The 22382-nt window shown below is 38.4% G+C and overlaps 1 protein-coding gene and 1 pseudogene across 1 annotated transcript; both read right to left on the reverse strand.

Moving 5' to 3' along the window:
* Positions 1-842: 842 nt before the first annotated feature.
* Positions 843-2628, reverse strand: LOC145061591 (pentatricopeptide repeat-containing protein At5g66520 pseudogene; annotated as a pseudogene).
* Positions 2629-2687: 59 nt separating this feature from the next.
* On the reverse strand, positions 2688-3914 carry LLG1 (LORELEI-LIKE-GPI-ANCHORED PROTEIN 1). Its single transcript, XM_079009124.1, has 3 exons — positions 3697-3914; positions 3540-3599; positions 2688-3258 (listed from the first exon to the last, which is right to left on the reverse strand). Exons 1-3 carry the CDS (start codon positions 3770-3772, stop codon positions 2882-2884), a joined length of 513 nt encoding a protein of 170 aa, XP_078865250.1. The 5' UTR covers positions 3773-3914; the 3' UTR covers positions 2688-2881.
* Positions 3915-22382: the final 18468 nt, after the last annotated feature.

Here is a 22382-nt window from a genome sequence, read left to right on the forward strand (position 1 = left end):
CCCCCATTAAATGACATATTTACCTTGTCTGAGACCATTCACGGATGATTACGAACAATTTTATTGGCTGAATTTTTTCTCCCTAGTTATTCCTCCTGTTTCTCTTTCTCTCTCTTCCTTTTCTCTTTCTTTCTCTTATTCACTAGGTGTTCACCAATGAACACCACCCCCATTACTAGTAAACATGTAGTGGAGTGAATCTTTAGATGATGTGGCACCCTAAGGCCACCGGGTATGGAAGCTTTTTTGATGCGTAAAGGGTGACGTGGAGGGGGGTATTTACGCGTGAACACCGCCCCCCTCCCTGGTGAATGTGACATGGAGTGACATGGTTCACGGGTGGCTACAACCAATAGAATTTCAGCCTTCTCTCTATCTCTCTCTTGCTTTTCTCTTTCTCTCTCTTTGTTCACTAGTTATTCACTAGTGAACACCACCCCCATTCTTTGTAAATATGTAGTGAACTAGTTATTAGGATGATGTGGCAGCCCTTACACACGTAACCATACCTCATGGCCTAAAACGCGTAAACATCTCTAAATCATACCCTTTGGCCTAAATATTAGTAACTAAAACCCAAATGTATAGGCACGACATAATTAAATAATAATCCAAGTAAAACAAACAAAAATAGTTAAAAGATAAATACTTTGAAACGAGCTCTTTACTACATCCATATTTATTCAAATACATATCAAAATTACACATATGTAAGTGATCATTGTACATTTTTTGCTAGCTTTTAATGAAATTTCTGTTATTCTAAAAAAAACAAGAATTACACAATTGATATTTCAAATTCTCATCGTGCTATATATTCATTCAAATTCATAAAATTGGTGTAAATAAAAATTTTAATCTAGTTAATAAATATAAGAGTATTTTTGAATATATATAGAAATTAGAAAGTCCATAATTAAACTTAGTCACCGTTAAACCCATTAAGTTAAAAAAGGAAACATCTAAAATTCATCCCTCGAACAAACCATATATATCTTGATACATTCCATGATCGATATCACTTGCCACAAACTCATGAACTTGGCCCTCAACCTCAATCAAGCTCGACCCTCGCCTTGTCTCTAAATTTCTATCCAAAAGTTGTTTTCTCAATTTATGTACGCGTTCTTGTTCTTCTTCAGTGTATGCAAACACATGACTTGCTAGCTTATACCGCTCACCAGACCATGGCTCCAACACCACTATCTGCTTAAAAGCCAATTCCCCGCGCTTAAAATCTTTATGGATTCTACAAGCCGCAAGCAACGCACCCCAAATAACCACATTTGGCTCTTCCACCATTGTTGCTATAACCTCTTCCGCCTCATCTAACCTACCCGCACGCCCCAAAAGATCAACCATGCACCCGTAATGGTGAACCGATGGTCTAATATTATATAAACTTGTCATTTGGTTGAAATATGATTGACCCAATTCTACAAATCCTCCATGAGAACACGCGGTGAGTATGGCTACAAATATAACTCCGTTCGGTTTTATTCCATTATCAACCATTTCATCAAAAAGTTGAAAACATTTGCGAGCCAACCCGTGTTTTGCAAACCCTGAAATGATAACTCCATACGCCACCACGTCTTTTGAAGACATGTTTTTGAAGACTTCATAAGCAAAATCAATACATCCGCACCCCGCATACATGTCAACAATTGATGTTCCAAGTTTAACACTAATTTCCCCCCATGTCCGGTTTATATAACCATGTATCCATCGACCCTGATCAAGTGCTCCCGAACGCCCGCATGCAGAAAGCGCGCTCACAAGACTCGACTCGTTCATTGGAATCTTACACGCTACCATTTCTTGAAAGATGACCAACGCATTCTCGAGCATACCGTTTTGGGTGTACCCTGTTATCATCGAGCTCCAAGTTGCAGAATCTCGTGTAGACATTTTATCGAACAGTTGGCGGGCGAACTTAATTTCTCCCAGGTTCATGTAGCTGGTGATCATGGAGTTGGCTGCGGACACGTTTTCGTCGGGGAACTGGGCAAGAACGCGTTCAGACGACCCCATGTCGCCTGAATTCGCGTACATTTTTATCATCGAGCTGTGGATATAAGTGTTGGGTTTTATTCCATCTTTGATGATTCGTGAATGTAGTTGTTTACCTTCCGAAAGAGCTTTTAACTGGGAACAAGCTTTAAGAACATAAGTGAATGTGTGGTTGTCGGGTGTTAGGGTTTCCTCTAAGAGTTTGTTGTAAAGTAAAAGTGACTCATGTTGGCGATTAACTAACATTAAGCATCTGATAATCATGTTGTAGGCATACACATCTGGAAAACGGATTTTCTCAAACAGAGACAAAGCTTCATTGATTTCACCACATGCAGAATATGATTCGATTAACCTCGTTGTATTAATCTTACGTTTGATCAATCCTGACACCACAAACTGGGTGTGTAATTGTCTGGTTTCTTTCACGTTGTTGCACATTTGCAACAACGTGACAGGCACTGTTACGCATGTTGTCATCCCTACTATTTATTCTCTTTATTCTTTCTAAGGGGAAATTTATTTTGGTATTTAAAGTATTGCTATTCGTTCACAGCCATATAAACATTATCCAAGAATCAAAAAGATGAAAGATCGTTTTATATATAGCAAAGTAGGACCACACATATATAACATGATTGATTACAGACCAATTGTAATAATAGATGCATTCGTTGTAAAAAAAAAACACCAAATTTTCTTAGTGAGTATGGGAAGATATTAAATAATTATACAACATTAAAAAAAAAAAAAAAAGAATCTCCTTCGTGGGCTATCTAATATCGATGATACAACATTAAAAAAAATAACTCAAAACAAACTTACAGGAATTTGGCAACATGAAGAGGCAATTTTGATTCTTGAGCCTTCAAAACCACCGGAAGAATAAGATAAGAAAAGTTGCAGTTAGTGAGAGAAGTAACGATGGGTTGCGGATGATGTGGCTGTTGTTGGTATCAGCTCCTACACCATTCCTTGCTGTTCCTGGTGCTAAAGCAGGGCAGATGAGGCCTACTTTGTCATCGCGACACAAGCTAGCAAAAAGGCCAGGTGGATAGCTGCCATACAGATTGATGTAGCTGAACATTGTTGAAGAACACTCGTTTTCTAAGTCGTTTAAGTCTGCTGCATAAGGACATGCGAAGTCTTTGAATGCTTGACAACAGAGATCAGCAGGGTAGCGTGGGCCTTTGCAACGACTGGTGATGATTGTGTAGTTCATGAACTCAAAGTTTACAGGACAAGCTGCAAGTAAAAGTAAGACTGATCAATTCAATCAAAGCAAAATTCAATATATCAAGAGCATGGATTTGAATCGAAATTGAGCTAAGTCGAGTTCAAAATCTCGTGCTGCAAAACCCTAACTTATAGATCAACCCGAATCATTCATCCTCATTCTCCAATTTTGAGAATCGAATTAAACTAGATGATTTGGTGATTAAAACAATGAAAACCAGGGAAAACAACTAGAAGTAAGAACAAGCTGAAGAGTTCAAAACAGATTATGCAGAATAAAAAGAGCATACGTTTCTTGGCCTGGAGAAGGTTTCTTCCAATTAAAGCTAAATCAGAGGAGAATACACCATCTGTACACAGAAAACAAGCGACGAAGAAGGGGTTAAAGGTGAAGATCCGACGTAGAACCACTAAATCACAATGAAAATCGGAATTAAAGAAACAAACCTGAAACGGAGACCGGAGAAGAGAAACAAGTAGAGATGCAGAAGAGCAGAAGAAGAAGTGAGATCGAAATCTTCATGTTTAAAGAAGATGCACCAATTGAACTCCCGCAAAAAGATTGTTATTATGATTGTTAGTCTTCTTCTACTTCAACTACGGGAAGAGAGAGAGAGAGAGAGAGAGAGAGAGAGAGAGAGAGAGAGAGGACAGGAAAGGAGGAATTTGAGAAAGACAGCGAAGCACAGTCAGATCCAGGAAATGGACATGGAAGCCAGTAGTGTTTCACGCGGTGTGGCGGAAGGACTTTTTCAATTCGGCACAAAATTTAATTCTAACTAAAATATGTCTCATTTTGTCGATTTTTAGACGGATTATACGTAGATAATTACAAATAATTATATTAACATCCCTGCGGTTGGAACGGCATACATTCAAATTTGACCGGAAATCAAGAAAAATAAAGTAAAAGGAAGCCATTTGATGAAGATATCAATCAACATAAAAGGAGGCAACATGTACATCACAAACATGACCCCTTACAAGTAGTTTGCAATCATAACCCGAGTAAACTATTGTCTATTCTAATGTTTTGGTCTATTGGTATTGTACTGGATTGGCACCAAGGTACACATCACTAGCATTGTGAGAATAGACAAAGGTAGGAATGGAGACATGTTGATAGAAATTACGCATCAAGTTTCATGCCCAACTTATTTCGGCAACAACATTAGCAACCTCATGGTAGTCAATCCCGACCCTAGATCTAGATATGGTTTCATGCCTATTCGATGACCAGTGAAGCAAATTTGGGCCAAGAAATACAAAATAGCCCAATGTGGATCACTTGGTATTTAGGCAACATGTCCGGTCAAGATTAGAGTAAGTAATAAGACGTCGCATGAGAGAGACAACGAGTTGCAATCTAAAGTGTGTAGTGCCCTAAATGTATTGTAGGATCTTCTTTAAAGCGGTAATGTGGGATTCACGAGGATCGTTCATGTAGGCATATCAGTTGAACTGCATAAGTGATGCCATGACCAATGAATGTGAGGTACATTAGAGCACCACATAGGCTTTTGTATAATGGCATGTCAGCGATAGGGGAGATATGGCCAAGTTTTGTTGAGGTATTAGCCAGAGTGCGTGCAGGTTTACAATTAAACATGTGGGCACACTCTAGAATTTCATAGGAATATCTTTCCTACGAGAAAAACATACCCTTTTTTACCCCTTGAGACAAAAATGTCGAGAAAGAAGTTCATATCCCAAAGATTAGTAATGGAGAACTCATTGCCAAAAATATCTTTAATTTGTCTAAGAAGATATGGAACTTGTTGCCAAAGATATATAATAGTGGGAGATGAAGTGGTCGTACAATGGAAGATATGTAGCAAGAGTAAAATACTAAAATGCCCTAAATGAAGAAATGGCTAGATCTACAAGATAATATGATCAAGCAATAAGCTTTTTACCTCCTCGAGGTTGCTAGCAAGTGGAGAATCTCATATCCAAGCTTCTCCCAAGCTCCAAAGTCCTTCTACCAACTCCTTCTTCAAGAACACCACCAAAGCACACAAATGAGCTCAAAATGCATTCTTCTCACTTAGGGTTTGCTAGAGGGACGTTTTCTCAGGTGGAGGCTGATGAGGAAATGAGAAATGAGGTGACAATGATGTTTATATATGGGCCAAACCCTAAAAATTAGGGTTTGAGGATTTATCACGTACGCCCTGCTTACGCGGTGTACTCCCAACGTACTAGGGTATGCCCCAGTACACTCAACGTACACAACGTACGCCCAACGTACTAACTGATTTGGCCAAAATCACCAAAATGCCACTATGGGTCATTCTTGCAATATTTCTCAAGAACAAGTGACAAAATGGAATATTCCTTCATACATAGGGTTAAAATTGAAAATATCTCATCATCGGGATGTTACAAAAGGGCACATGTAACCTAAAAGGATCTATGTCTTACACTTTGAAGGCAACATACTTTGAATAATAAAATTAACATGAACCCTAGCAATTTCGAAATTAATAAATCAAGGTTACATACCTCAAACTTGTTATAGCAAACAGGTTACTTTAATCCTTCCTTTGAAAATCTTGGAAAACTAGAACCAAAAAGATGATGCCTCTAATGGCCCACACTCAAACCCTAGAACTAGAAGACAATTAAGGAGAGAGGAGAAGAGGTAGTTTTTTCGTTCGACGCCTTTAGGGAAGTGAGAACCACGAATTTAAAGTCCCAAGGGGTCATATTTATAGCTAGGGATCACAAGGATTTACCCTTATTTGAGTAATAAAATACTCAGATTTTATTTATTTGAAACAATTATCCTTATCAACTTTAGGAGGCTTCCAGAAACCCTAATGCAACATTATAATTTCCAGGTATTATACTTTTGGCCCTTGTGTTAATTTTTATTTGCAAAATGGTCCTATGCTCATGTTGTAAGAAACGCGTGTCTGGCTTCATACGCCCAACGTAGTATGGGGTATGCCCATCGTAATGGGTTAATGAACGCGGGTGGGTACGACACTACACCCAACATATGTCAAACTACCCCCAGTGTAGTGCGTCGGACTTAAACCCTAATTTGGAGAGTTTGGGCACTATATAATCATACTTATGGCTCATGTTACCCTCATTTCTCAGCCTCCATCGACCATATAGCCTCATCTTCAAATCCTATACCTTTCCATTGTGTTTTTGAGCTCATTGTGTGCATCTTAGTGTGTTTTGGCTAATTATCAAGAATAAGGAGTTTGGTGCAAGGTTATGGATCAAGGAAGAGCTTATGGATCCTGATTCTCTACTCAATTTCCAACTTGTTTGAGGTAAAAATCTATGATCTTGTTCATTAGAAGCTTAGCTTAAATTTATATGGGTTTTGGACCCTTTTTGGCCCCATGAATGAGATCAAGTGGTTTGACATCACTCCAGGAGCTTTGAGTTGCCGCTCTTGGTGTTTCTGAGGTTCAAGGTCCATAAAGTTGGCACCTTTAGGGTTTAGAATCATCCATGCATGAGATTATGTCCATTTAGTGAAAGTAGAGTGCTACATCTTGAAGTTGGGTCCATTTGGGGCATGCAAAGTCACCAAGTCAGTGACTTTATGGTTGTAGGTGCTTTTAAGGGCTTGATTTGTGGTTTGGACTTCTGGTCTTAAGCATTAAGTGCTAAAAGTGAGCTTTGACTGAATGGGTGAGTACGTTGGGCGTACAAGTCTATACGCGACGCGTACAAGCCATTTAGTGTGTACGCTTTGTAACAACCCGAAATTTTGAGACAATATAATGTAACACCACTCAAATTTAGGACAAAATATAACTTTCCTAAAATATTATTTGGGTTAAATAAAGTGGTAGGAATTGTATCAAGGTTTTCGTACATATAAAGAACACAAAAATCCGGGTTATAACGAAGCAGTTATGACCAATCTAAGATTCGCGACAAAACCCGGCAACACCGATTAAGCGAAAAATGCAAAGTTTCAATACAATAATTTTTAGCCTTAAGTATCTAAACAAAAGTCGTAGATTTCGTTAAATGGTGAGCGTGCATAAAAAGATCGCCCAAATTAGACCTCGTATGAAGAAGTTACGATTTTCCTAAGTTTTGTAACAGTAGTAGATGGCTAAAAACTCGAATTGAAGATCGAGTGTTAGTTAGCTATCGCCACCTAAACGAAAGTTGAAGATCTCCACAATAGGAGTAAAATGATAAAAAGACAAACGAAAACCGACATCGAATAAAGAAACTATGAATTTTTAACGGACTTTAGCAGTCCCGTCCTATTAAAAATATATCATAAAAAAAATAAAGTCAAAACTAGCCGATGGAGTCTAAATGAAAGTTGTAGAGCATAATCTCACCTACGCGTGGATATATAGAACGCGAAAAACGGAGCCCGTACGCGAAAGTTACGGAATTTAGAAGATGGGAGACTGGATTACGCCCAGCGTAATCCAAGATTACGCCCAGCGTACTAGACCTAGTGTCAAGTCCCATAGGCTCGAGTGCTCTACGCTAGCTAGACCGGAGTCGTAAGCCGTGACGCATTTTTACGCCCCGCGTAACCGAAGTACGCCCCGCGTAACGCGTACGCCCAGCGTACTCCGGTGGTACGCCCCGCGTACGCGATCCTCCAGCACTATAAATTGAGGGTTTGAGCTACGGGTTTTGACACATATCTCTCATATCCTCTCTCACTTTCACACACCCTAGAGCTCCAGAGACCATCCCGACACCCTCGGTTTCTGTACCCGAGCCCCGACGAAAGATCTACGCTACCGAGATCCCCGAAGAGCCCGAAGACGCAGCTTTCTGCGGTCTGCTCAACTCTAACCTCTCTCTCTTCAAACCAAACGAGTGAGTTCATACCCCTATAAACTACATTTTTAAATGTGATATCAATACTTTTTATATACACTTTTAAGGGGGGGAATACAAGTAAACACACGATTATTATCGTGTGTAACCCAAAGTTTCACTAAATACTCATTTTTATCAAGTAAATCATATGTGATTCATAAACACTACATGGAACCTTTCGTACGCGAAACATATCACGATATCATCTTGTCTCTTGAAATTAAATATGTAGTTTTACATATACGAACCAAACACTTTATTTATACTTTGAGTATGTGTGTTCATTTATGTCACTACAAAAGTTACACCTTACATAACAAGTGAGCATTTCACTAGGGTTTATTATATAACGAAACAAACTTTTGGAAAAACTATAATAGTTTACGACAAACATTTTTACATGTTAAAAACTCGTTATCAAACTGTCTTACATACTTTATGTTTCCTTTCAAACATTGTTAGAATCGTATTTCAAACAAAGGTCTTCTTATACTTAAAATCGTTCTTATCAAACAAACTACTTTCAAATCGTTTTATAAAACTGACATCAAGTCATCATTTCTTATTTATTAAACTTCTCAAAGGTTATAAAAAAAACTTCTTTTATATTTTTATTGTCAAATGCACGCCTATGCATGTGTAGTTATATATATATATATATATATATATATATATATATATCATGTATACAGATATAAACATAAAAGTTTTCCATCAGTTGGTTCAGTACCTTTGGATGGAAAAGGCATATTTTGGTTATACACATACACTACTAGTAACTATAATAGGTATAAGTTAGGATATACTACTTACCAATCCAAATATAAGGAATCACACAAGAGTCAGTTTATTTATAAGTCTATACTAATACATCACATACTATATAAAGAGATACGATTATATACAATTACAAGGCATACAAATTTCAAGACATACAATTACAAGAGATACGATTACATCAGATAGTGTACTAGATATACATAAAATTTTACATACTACACGTACCATATCAAAGAGATATTTTCTTATACAAGAACAAATGGACATTTTCATATGTAAATCTGTTTTTATACTAGGTTTTGTGAGACATTTCACGTACTTTTGAGTATGCATTATTAAGTCATGTATTATATACCATAATCCCTTGTAGGGGGAGCGTGATACTTGTGTATAGATCTATACGGGATTGACAATCCCACACCTAAACTATTAGCTACAGTTAGACCGGCAGGTCTGGGGTGACAAATGTCATAACATTCCAACGCCTGAAGAACGTTATTACAGGCAGTCTGGGTCATTAGCATGGTTATAAAACTCACATGAAGTATTAAAAACACGTTGATTTACGGGGTTATCATATACCTTAGCGATTATAACTGTACACAAATCTACTATTTTAGACATGAAAAACATTATGGTAGTTCATTTTGGGGCTTTTAATCTACCATCCACTTATAAACAAATATTGGATTTCTGAAGCAAACATTCAAAACAGTCGAGTCTTGGTAGAAGACTACATTTTATACTAGTAGAAAATATGGGATTTTCTAGGATTTTCAAACGTTTACAATTACTTACAAACATATTCGTTGGTACAAACTTTCCTTCAAACATTTACAGGTCTTTCTTTACAGCCTTACAAATCAAAGTCACATAAATACTTATGAATTCACCAGCATTATTGCTGATACTCGCTTTCAAAATAACTTGTATTCCCAGGATACGGATAGACAGGTACGTCTACCAGGTTCTGTGAAGACGGAGCGATCAAGACTCGTCTTTTATTTTTGAATATTCATTTTTGTAGAATTACACTATGAAAGAACTCAAATGTAATTAAAATTATACTATTAATGCAATGGATGATGTTGTTGCTTGTTTACTACTTTGCATTGTTGTGATACAATACATGACGTCCTCCGCCCCAGAACGTTTCCGCCGTTCTCGGTTTTGGGGTGTGACAGATTGGTATCAGAGCATTGTTTATAGTGAATTGAGTATATCAACCCATAAAAGATATACAAACTATAAATACAATAGGGATTAAAATACTCTGATAAAGAGTCTGCTTTTAATATAATAAAATATTTAATTGAGTATACATATCTACTAAAATCAGTGTCACTAAGACAGAACAAAAGAATTACGATTGTTGGGCAGCACAAGTAGACTTAGAGACATATAGTCAAAATTGGGATGATATAGCCTGATCAACTATATTATCTGAGGGTTGACTAGCATGTGCCTAAGTGTGGTTGTGAGTTGCAACAAGTCTAAAAACTTACCCACAATACCACAATGAGAACAATAGAACATAAACCTAAAATACTATAGGAGTATTTTGTGTATTACTATAAACTACTTATGTGTTAGATTCTTCTACCCCAATTACCGTATAGATAACATAGCTGGACCCCATCCCCACGACGACCCGTACTTCCCGAACAAAGGCAATGCTGGATGGTTTAGAGAAGAACCAGAGAATGATCATCCAATCCCTTTTGAATGATCACCATACTGAAGACCTTTCGGATGATGATAACTCCGAACCTAAGGAGGAGAACCTACCCCCGGTAACTCCCAATTCAAATCCTAACCCTCGTCCAGCTCTTCATGGCTCGACGCTTCCTTGGGTAGAATACCTGGAAACATGGAGTGAATAGCAAGATCAACCTATGTCGTTTAAAGGAGACCGAAGCTGCTACAACGTAAGGGGAACTCAGCTGACAAAGTTCTACAAATCCTGATCCATAGAGTTGCTCGAAACGAAATTCAGGGCAGGACGGCTCTCCATTGTATCAAAGAGGTTAAATACCAACGCAAGAATGCACACCATCTATGACCTTCTTCGTTACACCTATAACACACCTTCTTGAGGGGTGCGCACTTATTGGCGTAGTGTCCTGTCTTCCCACATTTGTAACAAGTCATCTCCTCGCTACATTTCCCGAAGTGTTTCTTCTTACACTTCTCACACCACTTAGCTTCATCTCTTCCCCCAGATTTCGAGAATTTACTTTCTTTGTCGATTATTGAAGATCCTTCATGCTTCCTTTTCTCTCCAACATCAGCTCTTTCCAGACCCTTTTCTTTTATTTGGGTCTCAACATTCTTGGCTGCCCAGATGGCGGCTTTCAGAGTGGTTGCTTGTTTGACTATCGGACCAAAGTCCGCTGGTAATCCATTGGCAAACTTGTTGACCTTGGAAAGTTCAGTTGGAATTAAGTATGGAATAAGCTTCATCTTCTCCGTAAAGCTCGTAGCGTATTCAGTGACGCTCAATTTTCCTTTCTTCGGATTCTGGAACTCATTGTTGATTTCCAGAAGATCTTGCTCAGAGCAGTATTGCAATTTCAGTTGCACCACGAATTCTTCCCAAGACATCTTGCTAGTTTCCCCCTTAGGCATCGAACCAGCCAGTAACTTCCACCAGCTCAATACTCCAGATTTTAACAGAGGGATTGCAAGAGCGGTCTTCTGTCTGTTGCTACACTCGCAACTTTCAAACATCGTCTCCATTTCGGAGATCCAGTCCATGACTTGCACCGGTGTCGGGCTCCCAGAAAGACATGGTGGCTTGGATGCCATGAAATCCTTGTACTTGCATCCACGTCCATCATTTCCTCTATCCTGGTTGTTTTGGCGAACTATTGGTGGGTCGGCTTGACCAACGGTCCCACTATAGGTTCCTCCTTCAGACTGCCCTCCATTTACTTCGGGCTCTTCAACTTGTATTGACAATTCTTCGCGATTCTGCCTGATCAGACGTCTGGTTTCTTCCATCTGATTATTCAACATTGCCTGGATCATCACTTGAACTCCGGCCATTGTCATTGGTTCAGGCGCTGCTGCTACAACAGGTATTTGTTCAATCACTGGTATTTGATTCCTGTTTTCATCAGCATTTCCAACTCCACTCCTCGTTCTCACCATTTTTGATCTATACACCGAATAAGGTGAAATTAGATCCTTATTCACGATAGATATTCAAATCATCCTTATCACTCCGAAACGTTTACATGCTAGTTCTAATATCGTAGACGCACGCTTAGAATCCTAAACACATAAGGTTTCCAGATCCGGTCGGCAACAGACCATAAATCCGAACAATTAACATCATATATGGCAAACATATAACAATTAGCACATAATAGTATTTTAGGCAATTTTCCTAAAATAAACTAGTGCCTGTGTCAATTTAGGTGTACTACCTAAAATATAATGGACACACTCAACTCACAATCATTGCTTTGCATTCTAAGTTTAAGTCTAGAAATAAACCCATATTCCTAGTTCACTTAAACTAATGCTCTGATACCAACTGTGACATCCCCAATTTCACGGCCAGAAAAGACCGATTTGTTTATGCTTTATTTTATAAATCAGAGTGATCGTTTAAAAAAAACAGTTGCGGAATTTGTTCCCAAAATAAAATATGATAACCATTTATCAAAACATTTCTTGAAAAGAATGTATTTTCATTAAATAATAAAAACTCGGGATGTCATGTTCGTTACAGACCAAAAGCATAAACAATATAAAACAGATCTTACAATGGTTAATTATAACTACAGATCTATAATCCCAAAATCTCTCGTCAAGTCCACCAACTTATACCCTTGTGCCATTACCTGTAATGAAAAGAAAACTGAGTGGGTCAGGCTTGGGAGCCTGGTGAGCATATAGGGTTTTCAACCCACAATAATATAATCATTATATTTAATCAGCAAACAATCAACCCAATTACCCATCCCCATTATCTTCTTAAGGTTTTACCCTAAGGACCAACTATCCTTCATTCATTTATTCGTAAGAAATTTGGCATGAATTCCATTGCTGCCAAAGCTTACTTTATCAAGTACTAAATCCATAGTTATCTGGTGCTAACTCCATAGTCACCAAGGTTCACTTAACAAGCGCTAACTCCATAGTCGCCAAGGTTTACTCAACAAGCGCTAACTCCATAGTCGCCAAAGTTTACTCAACGTGCGCTAACTCCATAGTCGCCAAGGTTTACTCAACAAGCGCTAACTCCATAGTCGCCAAAGTTTACTCAACGTGCGCTAACTCCATAGTCGCCAAGGTTTACTCAACAAGCGCTAACTCCATAGTCGCCAAAGTTTACTCAACGTGCGCTAACTCCATAGTCGCCAAGGTTTACTCAACAAGCGCTAACTCCATAGTCGCCAAGGTTTACTCAACAATAGGCGCTAACTCCATAGTCACCAAGGTTCACTTAACAATAGGCGCTAAATCCATAGTCACCAAGGTTTATTCAACAAGCGCTAACTCCATAGTCACCAAGGTTCACTTAACAATAGGCGCTAAATCCATAGTCACCAACAATTTCCATCTACCTATGTTCTACCCAACAATTTTGTAGATATAAATACTTACACAGTTTAAATCATTTAACACCTATATAAAACTCCAATTTCCATGCCCATCTCAAATAGAAAAATAACATATAAACACATAGCACGTATTTCATAGCAAATACTTCATATTTATGTGTTAGAAGAAAGTAACTACACACCCACACATATAAACAACAATATACTTAATACACTCAAACCATACTTGTATTATTATCGTGTTTATGAAAGGTAGTATACACTCACTTGATCAGAAGATGATCGGACAGCACTACGACTTGCAGAAGTAGTAATCCTCAGCAGATCTGGAAGATCTTCACAAAAATCGAACTTCTCGCGAGCAGAGCTTCGGCTCGGGAACCGCACTTCTCGGGATCTTCGGGATCTCGGGACTTGCCTCGGGGCTTGAGTATGATATCGGGGCTTCGGGATATTTCTGGCACGCAAAACGATGCAAAACGGGAGAGAGAAGAGAGGAAATGAACAAAAGAATCGGCTGCCTTCGGATCCTATTTATAGGAGGCTGGAGCCTCGGAGTACGCGGGGCGTACTGCTTCCGAAATCGTCACTACATGCGTCATCCGAGCCACTTGCTGCGAGTGTCGACACTTCGGTGTACGCGGGGCGTACTTCGGATGAGTCCGATGACTCGCCCTCGGATAATACCGGAATTAAAGATTAAATTTAATTACAAAATATTTAATAAACTTCGGAAATCCATATCTTCCTCATACGAACTCCGTTTTCGACGTTCTTTATATCCACGCGAAGGTGAGACTATGCTCTACAACTTTCGTTTAGACTCCGTCGGCTAAGTTTGACTTTATTTTTATTATTTATTTTTAATAGGCCGCGACAGAAAAACTTCGTTATAAATTCATAACTTCTTCGTTTGACGTCCGTTCTCGCCTAACTTTTTATCGCTTCGATACCAACAACGAGATCTTCGATTCTCGTTTAGATTGCTAAGGCTAAATATCGCTCTAACGTAAATTCACTTTTTACGTCGCGCTGTGTCGTGCCGGTTCTGTCGCGAAACTTCGACAGGTCATAACTTCTTTGTTATAACTCGGATTTTGGCGTTCTTTATATGCACGGAAACCTTGTAACATATACTACAACTTAGTTAGGATTATTCATCCTAAATAATCTTCTATCAAAAAGTCATTTTTGACGCTTATTGTCTCTAAATTGACTAGCCCTGATCTATGGGCGTTACAGAAAGGAATATCATGTATTCCTTGTACACATCGCCGAGACGTGCCGAGAAGTGAAGGACATGCAGAACATCCAAGAAGTACGCGGTCTTCCCGAAACTTTTCCAGAAGGACAACCGAGACTACCAACACAGCGTCAAGTCGCATTCAAAATCGACTTAGTTCCAGGGGCTACCCCAGTAGCTAAATCACCTTATTGTCTAGCTCCAACCGAGATGCGAGAACTTCCTAGCGAGCTTAACAAACTCCTCAGAAGGGGATTCTTTAGGACAAGTTTCTCACTTGGAAGAACACTGGACCTGTCTATAAAAAAAGAAAGAGCGTTCCAAATGTTAAAGTAAGTCTGATACATCGCACCAACATTATCCCTCCCAAAAGGGGATAGAATATTTCGTGGTGTAATGCGATACATCCAACCAAGGGTTTGGTTGTAAGCAAGAGGAAAAGTCACTGCCCATACCTCAAGACAGCCTAAGACACAGGAAATTAACTATTCAACACGTGATCTTGAATCATGAGCAACGGTAATTGCTCTAAAGATTTGGAGACACTACTTGTAGGGTACAAGGTGTAATACTCTCACAGATCACAGAAACACTCAACACACATTCGACAAGAAAAAGATATCATACCAGTGAAGTCAAACGAAAGAAGCAAAGTCGTATCCCGATAGTGAAAGGTTCGTTGGATGCCAGGCGAAGACGAATGATTACTTAAGAACACGAGTAGCAAATAAAACTTATGTCCATAGCATGATTATTAATATTGCTTAAACTCGAATTTCGGGACGAAATTCCCTCTAACAGGGGTATGACGTGACAACCCGACATTTTGAGACAATATAATGTAACACCACTCAAATTTAGGCCAAAATATAACTTTCCTAAAATATTATTTGGGTTAAATAAAGTGGTAGGAATTGTATCAAGGTTTTCGTACAAATAAAGAACATAAAAATTCGGGTTATAACGAAGCAGTTATGACCAATCTAAGATTCGCGACGAAATCTGACAACACCGATTAAGCGAAAAACGCAAAGTTTCAATACAATAATTTTTAGCCTTAAGTATCTAAACAAAAGTCGTAGATTTCGTTAAATGGTGAGCGTGCAAAAAAGGATCGCCCAAATTGGACCTCGTATGAAGAAGTTACGATTTTCCTAAGTTTCGTAACAGTAGTAGAGGGCTAAAAACTCGAATTGAAGATCGAGTGTTAGTTAGCTATCGCCACCTAAACGAAAGTTGAAGATCTCCACAATAGGAGTAAAATGATAAAAAGACAAACGAAAATCGACGTCGAATAAAGAAACTATGAATTTTTAACGGACTTTAGCAGTCCCGACCTATTAAAAATATATCATAAAAAAATTAATTCAAAACTAGCCGATGGAGTCTAAATGAAAGTTGTGGAGCACAATCTCACCTACGCGTGGATATAAAGAACGCGAAAAACTGAGCCCGTACGCGAAAGTTACGGAATTTAGAAGATGGGAGACTGGATTACGCCCAGCGTACTAGACCCAGTGTCAAGTCCCATCGGCTCGAGTTCTCTACGCTAGCTAGACCGGAGTCGTAAGCCGTGACGCATTTTTACGCCCCGCGTAACGCGTACGCCCAACATACTCTGGTGGTACGCCCCGCGTACGCAATCCTCCAGCACTATAAATAGAGGGTTTGAGCTACGGGTTTTGACACATATCTCTCATACCCTCTCTCACTTTCACACACCCTAGAGCTCCAGAGACCATCCCGACACCCTCGGTTTCCATACCCGAGCCCCGATGAAAGATCTACGCTACCGAGATCCCCGAAGAACCCGAAGAACCCGAACACGAGCCCCGACGAAAGATCTACGCAACTTTCACACTAAATACTCATTTTTATAAAGTAAATCATATGTGATTCATAAACACTACATGGAACCATTCGTACGCGAAACATATCACGATATCATCTTGTTTCTTGAAATTAAATATGTAGTTTTACATATACGAACCAAAAACTTTATTTATACTTTGAGTATGTGTGTTCATTTATGTCACTATAAAAGTTACACCTTACATAACAAGTGAGCATTTCACTAGGGTTTATTATATAACGAAACAAACTTTTGGAAAAACTATAATAGTTTACGAAAAACATTTTTACATGTTAAAAACTCGTTATCAAACTGTCTTACATACTTTATGTTTCCTTTCAAACACTGTTAGAATCGTATTTCAAACAAAGGTCTTCTTATACTTAAAATTGTTCTTATCAAACAAACTACTTTCAAATCGTTTTATAAAACTGACATCAAGTCATCATTTCTTATTTATTAAACTTCTCAAAGGTTATAAAAAAAACAACTTCTTTTATATTTTTATTGTCAAATGCACGCCTATGCATGTGTAGTTATATATATGTATATATATATATATATATATATATATATATATATATATATATATATCATGTATACAGATATAAACATAAAAGTTTTCCATCAGTTGGTTCAGTACCTTTTGATGGCAAAGGCATATTTTGGTTATACACATACACTACTAGTAACTATAATAGGTATAAGTTAGGATATACTACTTACCAATCCAAATATAAGGAATCACACAAGAGTCAGTTTATTTATAAGTCTATACTAATACATCACATACTATATAAAGAGATATGATTATATACAATTACAAGGCATACAAATTTCAAGACATACAATTACAAGAGATACGATTACATCAGATAGTGTACTAGATATACATATAATTTTACATACTACACGTACCATATCAAAGAGATATTTTCTTATACAAGAACAAATGGACATTTTCATACGTAAATCTGTTTTTATACTAGGTTTTGTGAGACATTTCACGTACTTTTGAGTATGCATTATTAAGTCCTGTATTATATACCATAATCCCTTGTAGGGGGAGCGTGATACTTGTGTATAGATCTATACGGGATTGACAATCCCGCACCTAAACTGTTAGCTACAGTTAGACCGGCAGGTCTAGGGTGACAAATGTCATAACATTCCAACGCCTGAAGAACGTTATTACAGGCAGTCTGGGTCATTAGCATGGTTATAAAACTCACATGAAGTATTAAAAACACGCTGATTTACGGGGTTATCATATACCTTAGCGATTATAACTGTACACAAATCTACTATTTTAGACATGAAAAACATTATGGTAGTTCATTTTGGGACTTTTAATCTACCATCCACTTATAAACAAATATTGGATTTCTGAAGCAAACATTCAAAACAGTCGAGTCTTGGTAGAAGACTACATTTTATACTAGTAGAAAATATGGGATTTTCTAGGATTTTCAAACGTTTACAATTACTTACAAAAATATTCGTTGGTACAAACTTTCCTTCAAACATTTACAGGTCTTTCTTTACAGCCTTACAAATCAAAGTCACATAAATACTTATGAATTCACCAGCATTATTGCTGATACTCGCTTTCAAAATAACTTGTATTCCCAGGATACGGATAAACAGGTACGTCTACCAGGTTCTGTGAAGACGGAGCGATCAAGACTCGTCTTTTATTTTTGAATATTCATTTTTGTAGAATTATACTATGAAAGAACTCAAATGTAATTAAAATTATACTATTAATGCAATGGATGATGTTGTTGCTACTTTGCATTGTTGTGATACAATACATGACGTCCTCCGCCCCAGAACGTTTCCACCGTTCTCGGTTTTGGGGTGTGACACGCTTAGTGTACAACTGATTACTCCCCGCGTACCCATTCTATTGGGCTTATCGTTTTGGGATTCGAGTTTCGGCTATTCTTTAGGCTTAGATGTTTGGGGGTCTTGTTGGGCCATCTGAGTGCAAGTGTTTTGGACTAGGAGAATTGGTGGGCTTTAGGGTGAGGCTCATGTAAGGGTTTGGGCCCAATTTGGAAAACTGGGCCAAGTATGGGCCTTGAATGGTTAGTTGTATTTTAGGTCTTTTGGATTCTACTTTTGGGCCTAAGTCTTGGTCCAAACTAGGTAAGGGGTAAAATGGTCTTTTTACTCTAATTATGGACTAACAGTTACAGATTGGAATCCAGCTATTAATTTGATGTTATTTAGTATCGATAGCTCGGGGATTCTGTGAGATCCCTATTTTCACGGCCAGAAAAGACCGATTTATTTATGATTATTTAAAAATCAGAGTATCCTTTTTGAAGAATAATATTGTGGAATTTGTTCCCAGAAAACATGTTAATGATATTATCAAAGCATTTCCGAAGAAATTTATTTTATTTTTGTTAAAACATTGGGATGTCATCATCAATACAAAAACATAAGCATAACGAAATATTACAAGCCTTACAGTAATTAAACTAGTGGCCTAATACCCCTTTAATCTCTCAGCAGAATGTATCTTTCATATAAATATGTAACATCCTAAGAATACGGTCCGAAAATTTCATTTTTAAAACATTAATAAAAACCATAATTCTCAATCATAAACATAACTCGTTATATCAAATCAGAGTAGCATCTCAAAACATGTTCTTTTTATCAGAGTAAACATCCCATGCTAAAACTTCTTGGTGTGTGTCATGCAGTCATCCCGAGCTCTTCCCTCCGCTACCGGAAGTACCTGAAACCAAAACTGAAAACTATAAGCACGAAGCTTAGTGAGTTCCCCAATCTACCACATACCATACATAATCACATACTGCAAACATTGGGCATAGCCCGCTACATCGGGCCTCGCTCGGCATCGGATGAATCCGACATAAGGCATTGAGCCCCGCTCGGTATACAGATCTGTTTCTACCAAGCCCCGCCTATCTTCGGGCCCTGCCCGCTACACACATACAACAATAACATATAGACATGCTAACACAATCACTATACTATAACTACTAGTCTCAAGGCCCCGCCTATCTTGGGCACCGCCCTTATTCTGCTACTAATGAGATATGGAACTCCGTCCACACTCAGCTAGTGATGAGATATGGGCCCCCGCCCACACTCATCCCCTACCAGGCACATACAAGTATCACAAAGACAGCAAGTATAACTACACATACTCTATTGCCACGGGTACCACTCGGCATCGAATCGTAGCCCATAAATATATATCTATAACCCTTCCTCGGGCCTCGCCCGCTATCGAACTAAAATTCAGAACATATAAACTGCATCGGGCTAACCCCGACATCAGATCTAAATCCGGTATACACTAACATACATAAACGGGCCGACATTGGTGCCTTAGACCCGTTCCTACTGGAAAAAACTCACCTCGCAAGCTGACTATAGAATTCTGCGAATAACCCCTCGTTGCTAGCTGGTTGATCCTCGAACTGCTGATCACTCGACTCCCCGAGCTATCAATTACCAAAATGACACTTAGACTAAAATACCCTCCAAAAGTCAAACCAAAACAACCCTGGTCAAAGTCAACGCTCCAAGTTAACCCAACTCGCCGAGTTGCTCCTTCAACTCACCGAGTCCAATAAGTCAAAATCTTGAGATCGCGATCCAAGTCGTCGAGTCAACCCCTAACTCGCCGAGTTCACTGGCTACTCAAGGTTGCGATTTATCGAGTCAACTCGTCAAGTCAGCCCTCAGACTCACCGAGTCCCAACATAACCAAAAACGGGACAATACACTTAGACTCGTCGAGTCCCTCCCTGAACTCGCCGAGTCTCCCAGTCTGATTGGCCATCTTAACAGATTAAGCCCTTATACTTCAGATCCAAACCCCAAACTTCGTCTATATGCTGAAGATGACCTCATGAGGGTAAAGTTTCAAAATTTACCCACTCCTAATCCTTCTTAATAGGTTGAACCAAACCCTAGCTCCTTAAGACATAACTCTAGATCCCAAAAACTCATATTACTCCAATCCAAGGCATAACAACATAGATCTAGGCCTTATACACCATAAGGACACATCAAGTTTCTGCCTTTCCTTCCAAGCATGGCCTTTTGAGGCTTAAAAGGCCATAAGCGATGGGTTTTGAGCATTCTAACAACCCTAAGTGTACATGCAACCCTAGAAAACCTTGGATCTATGTTTGTCTAAAATACATGCAACATAAGATTTCCAAGGTTCATAATCCTATCTAGCATACATAGGGAACTTTTAATCTAAAAGATGGCTAGAATTACATACCTTGTAGTTGATTTGATTCCTTGAAAACCTTGAGAGCCTAGCACCCCAAGTGTGATGCCTCAAATGCTTCACACGACACCAAATGCTTTGGAATAACTTTAGAGTATGTATAACACTTGTAAAAATCGACTTGCCCTCTCTTATTCTTAGTGTTGCCAATTTTGGTGAGTATGATGTTCCTTATATAGTGTGTCACATCTAGGGTTACACCATGTAAGCCCTAATGTGACATGACTCTTCATTTCCATGACCCATGGGTTTGTAACTCCCATGGAGCATCCTATGGGTTTAACCCAACTTGATAATCCATGGAGCCTTTTAGCCCACTATACAAGTTTTGGATGATTTACATAATCAACCCATATATTTAATTAGTCATCTTTTGATCGCTTAATTAATTCCAAATTAATTCTTGATCAATACTAATTAAATAATATTATTAATATATTAGAACTTATAGTATATTAATAAACCACAAGTGTTATTTCTCTCATTTAGTCTATCCAAATGCATGATGCCATGCAACCCAAATGGACCATGTCGGGTCGGGTCAAGTACATACTAAATATAGTTATGGACTTAGACACCTTATCCAACAGTCTCCCACTTGGATAAGTCTAATAACTATATCTGTAAGTATGACTTCAGGAACCGATCAACAATCGTAGCTCTTTCAAGGTCTCTCAGAACTGAGAAGATGATGATGTGCCGTTTAAGATAAGTGATCATATAATCCTCTGTTCTAGATATCAGTCGGACAAATACATGGAACAATGTTTTACTTATTGTCAAGCAGTTTGTTTCCCGATTTCCGATTTGTTTGACAAAGAACTTAATTGAGCACATCAACTTAGTTCTGACCGGTCCTGATGCATAGGTCAAAAAAAAATCATCGAGGGGCCCAGATATCGCTTCTAATCCAAGAAGGAACAGATAAACTTCGACTCATATGCTTATTCTACTACTTGTTGAATCACACATAAAAGTACGTTTTATAACATCGATTTACCAATGCGGTTTCGTACGATCAATGCATAACCAACTCATAGGCAACAAGTCATATCTCTAGGTTTAAAGACTTATATCATATTACCGTCTCACGATCACTCGAGATAAATTCCATGAAGTGATACCAGTGAGCGTGGGTTGATTCCAATGCTCAGAACTTATGAGCACTCATGAGTGTTGTAGCCCTGTCCAACAACTTAGACCTATGCAACCATCTCATGACAGTCTTGATTCATACCTACTTCCAACATATGACCGACTATGGAGAGTTCGAATAATATGATATACCAAACATAATTATTCTGGAAGTCAAAACATGCAAAAGAAATATAGTAAACGATTGACAAAAGATAGCAACACTTTACTCATAAATAAACACACCTTTTATTCATCATCAAATGTCAATTACACTTTACAAATTTCAAAAAATTATCTAACTACTAAAACTAATATCATCCTTCAGTCCTATGCTCCGAGCATGCTGGAGATGTTTAGCCCGACTCAGTCCCTTCGTGAGGGGATCTGATGCGTTCTCATCCGATGATACCCTCTTTGCCACGAGGAGTCCTT

The sequence above is a fragment of the Lactuca serriola genome, chromosome 7 (genome assembly GCF_051521515.1).
Source record: "Lactuca serriola cultivar US96UC23 chromosome 7, Lser_US96UC23_V15, whole genome shotgun sequence".
Taxonomy (NCBI): domain Eukaryota; kingdom Viridiplantae; phylum Streptophyta; class Magnoliopsida; order Asterales; family Asteraceae; genus Lactuca; species Lactuca serriola.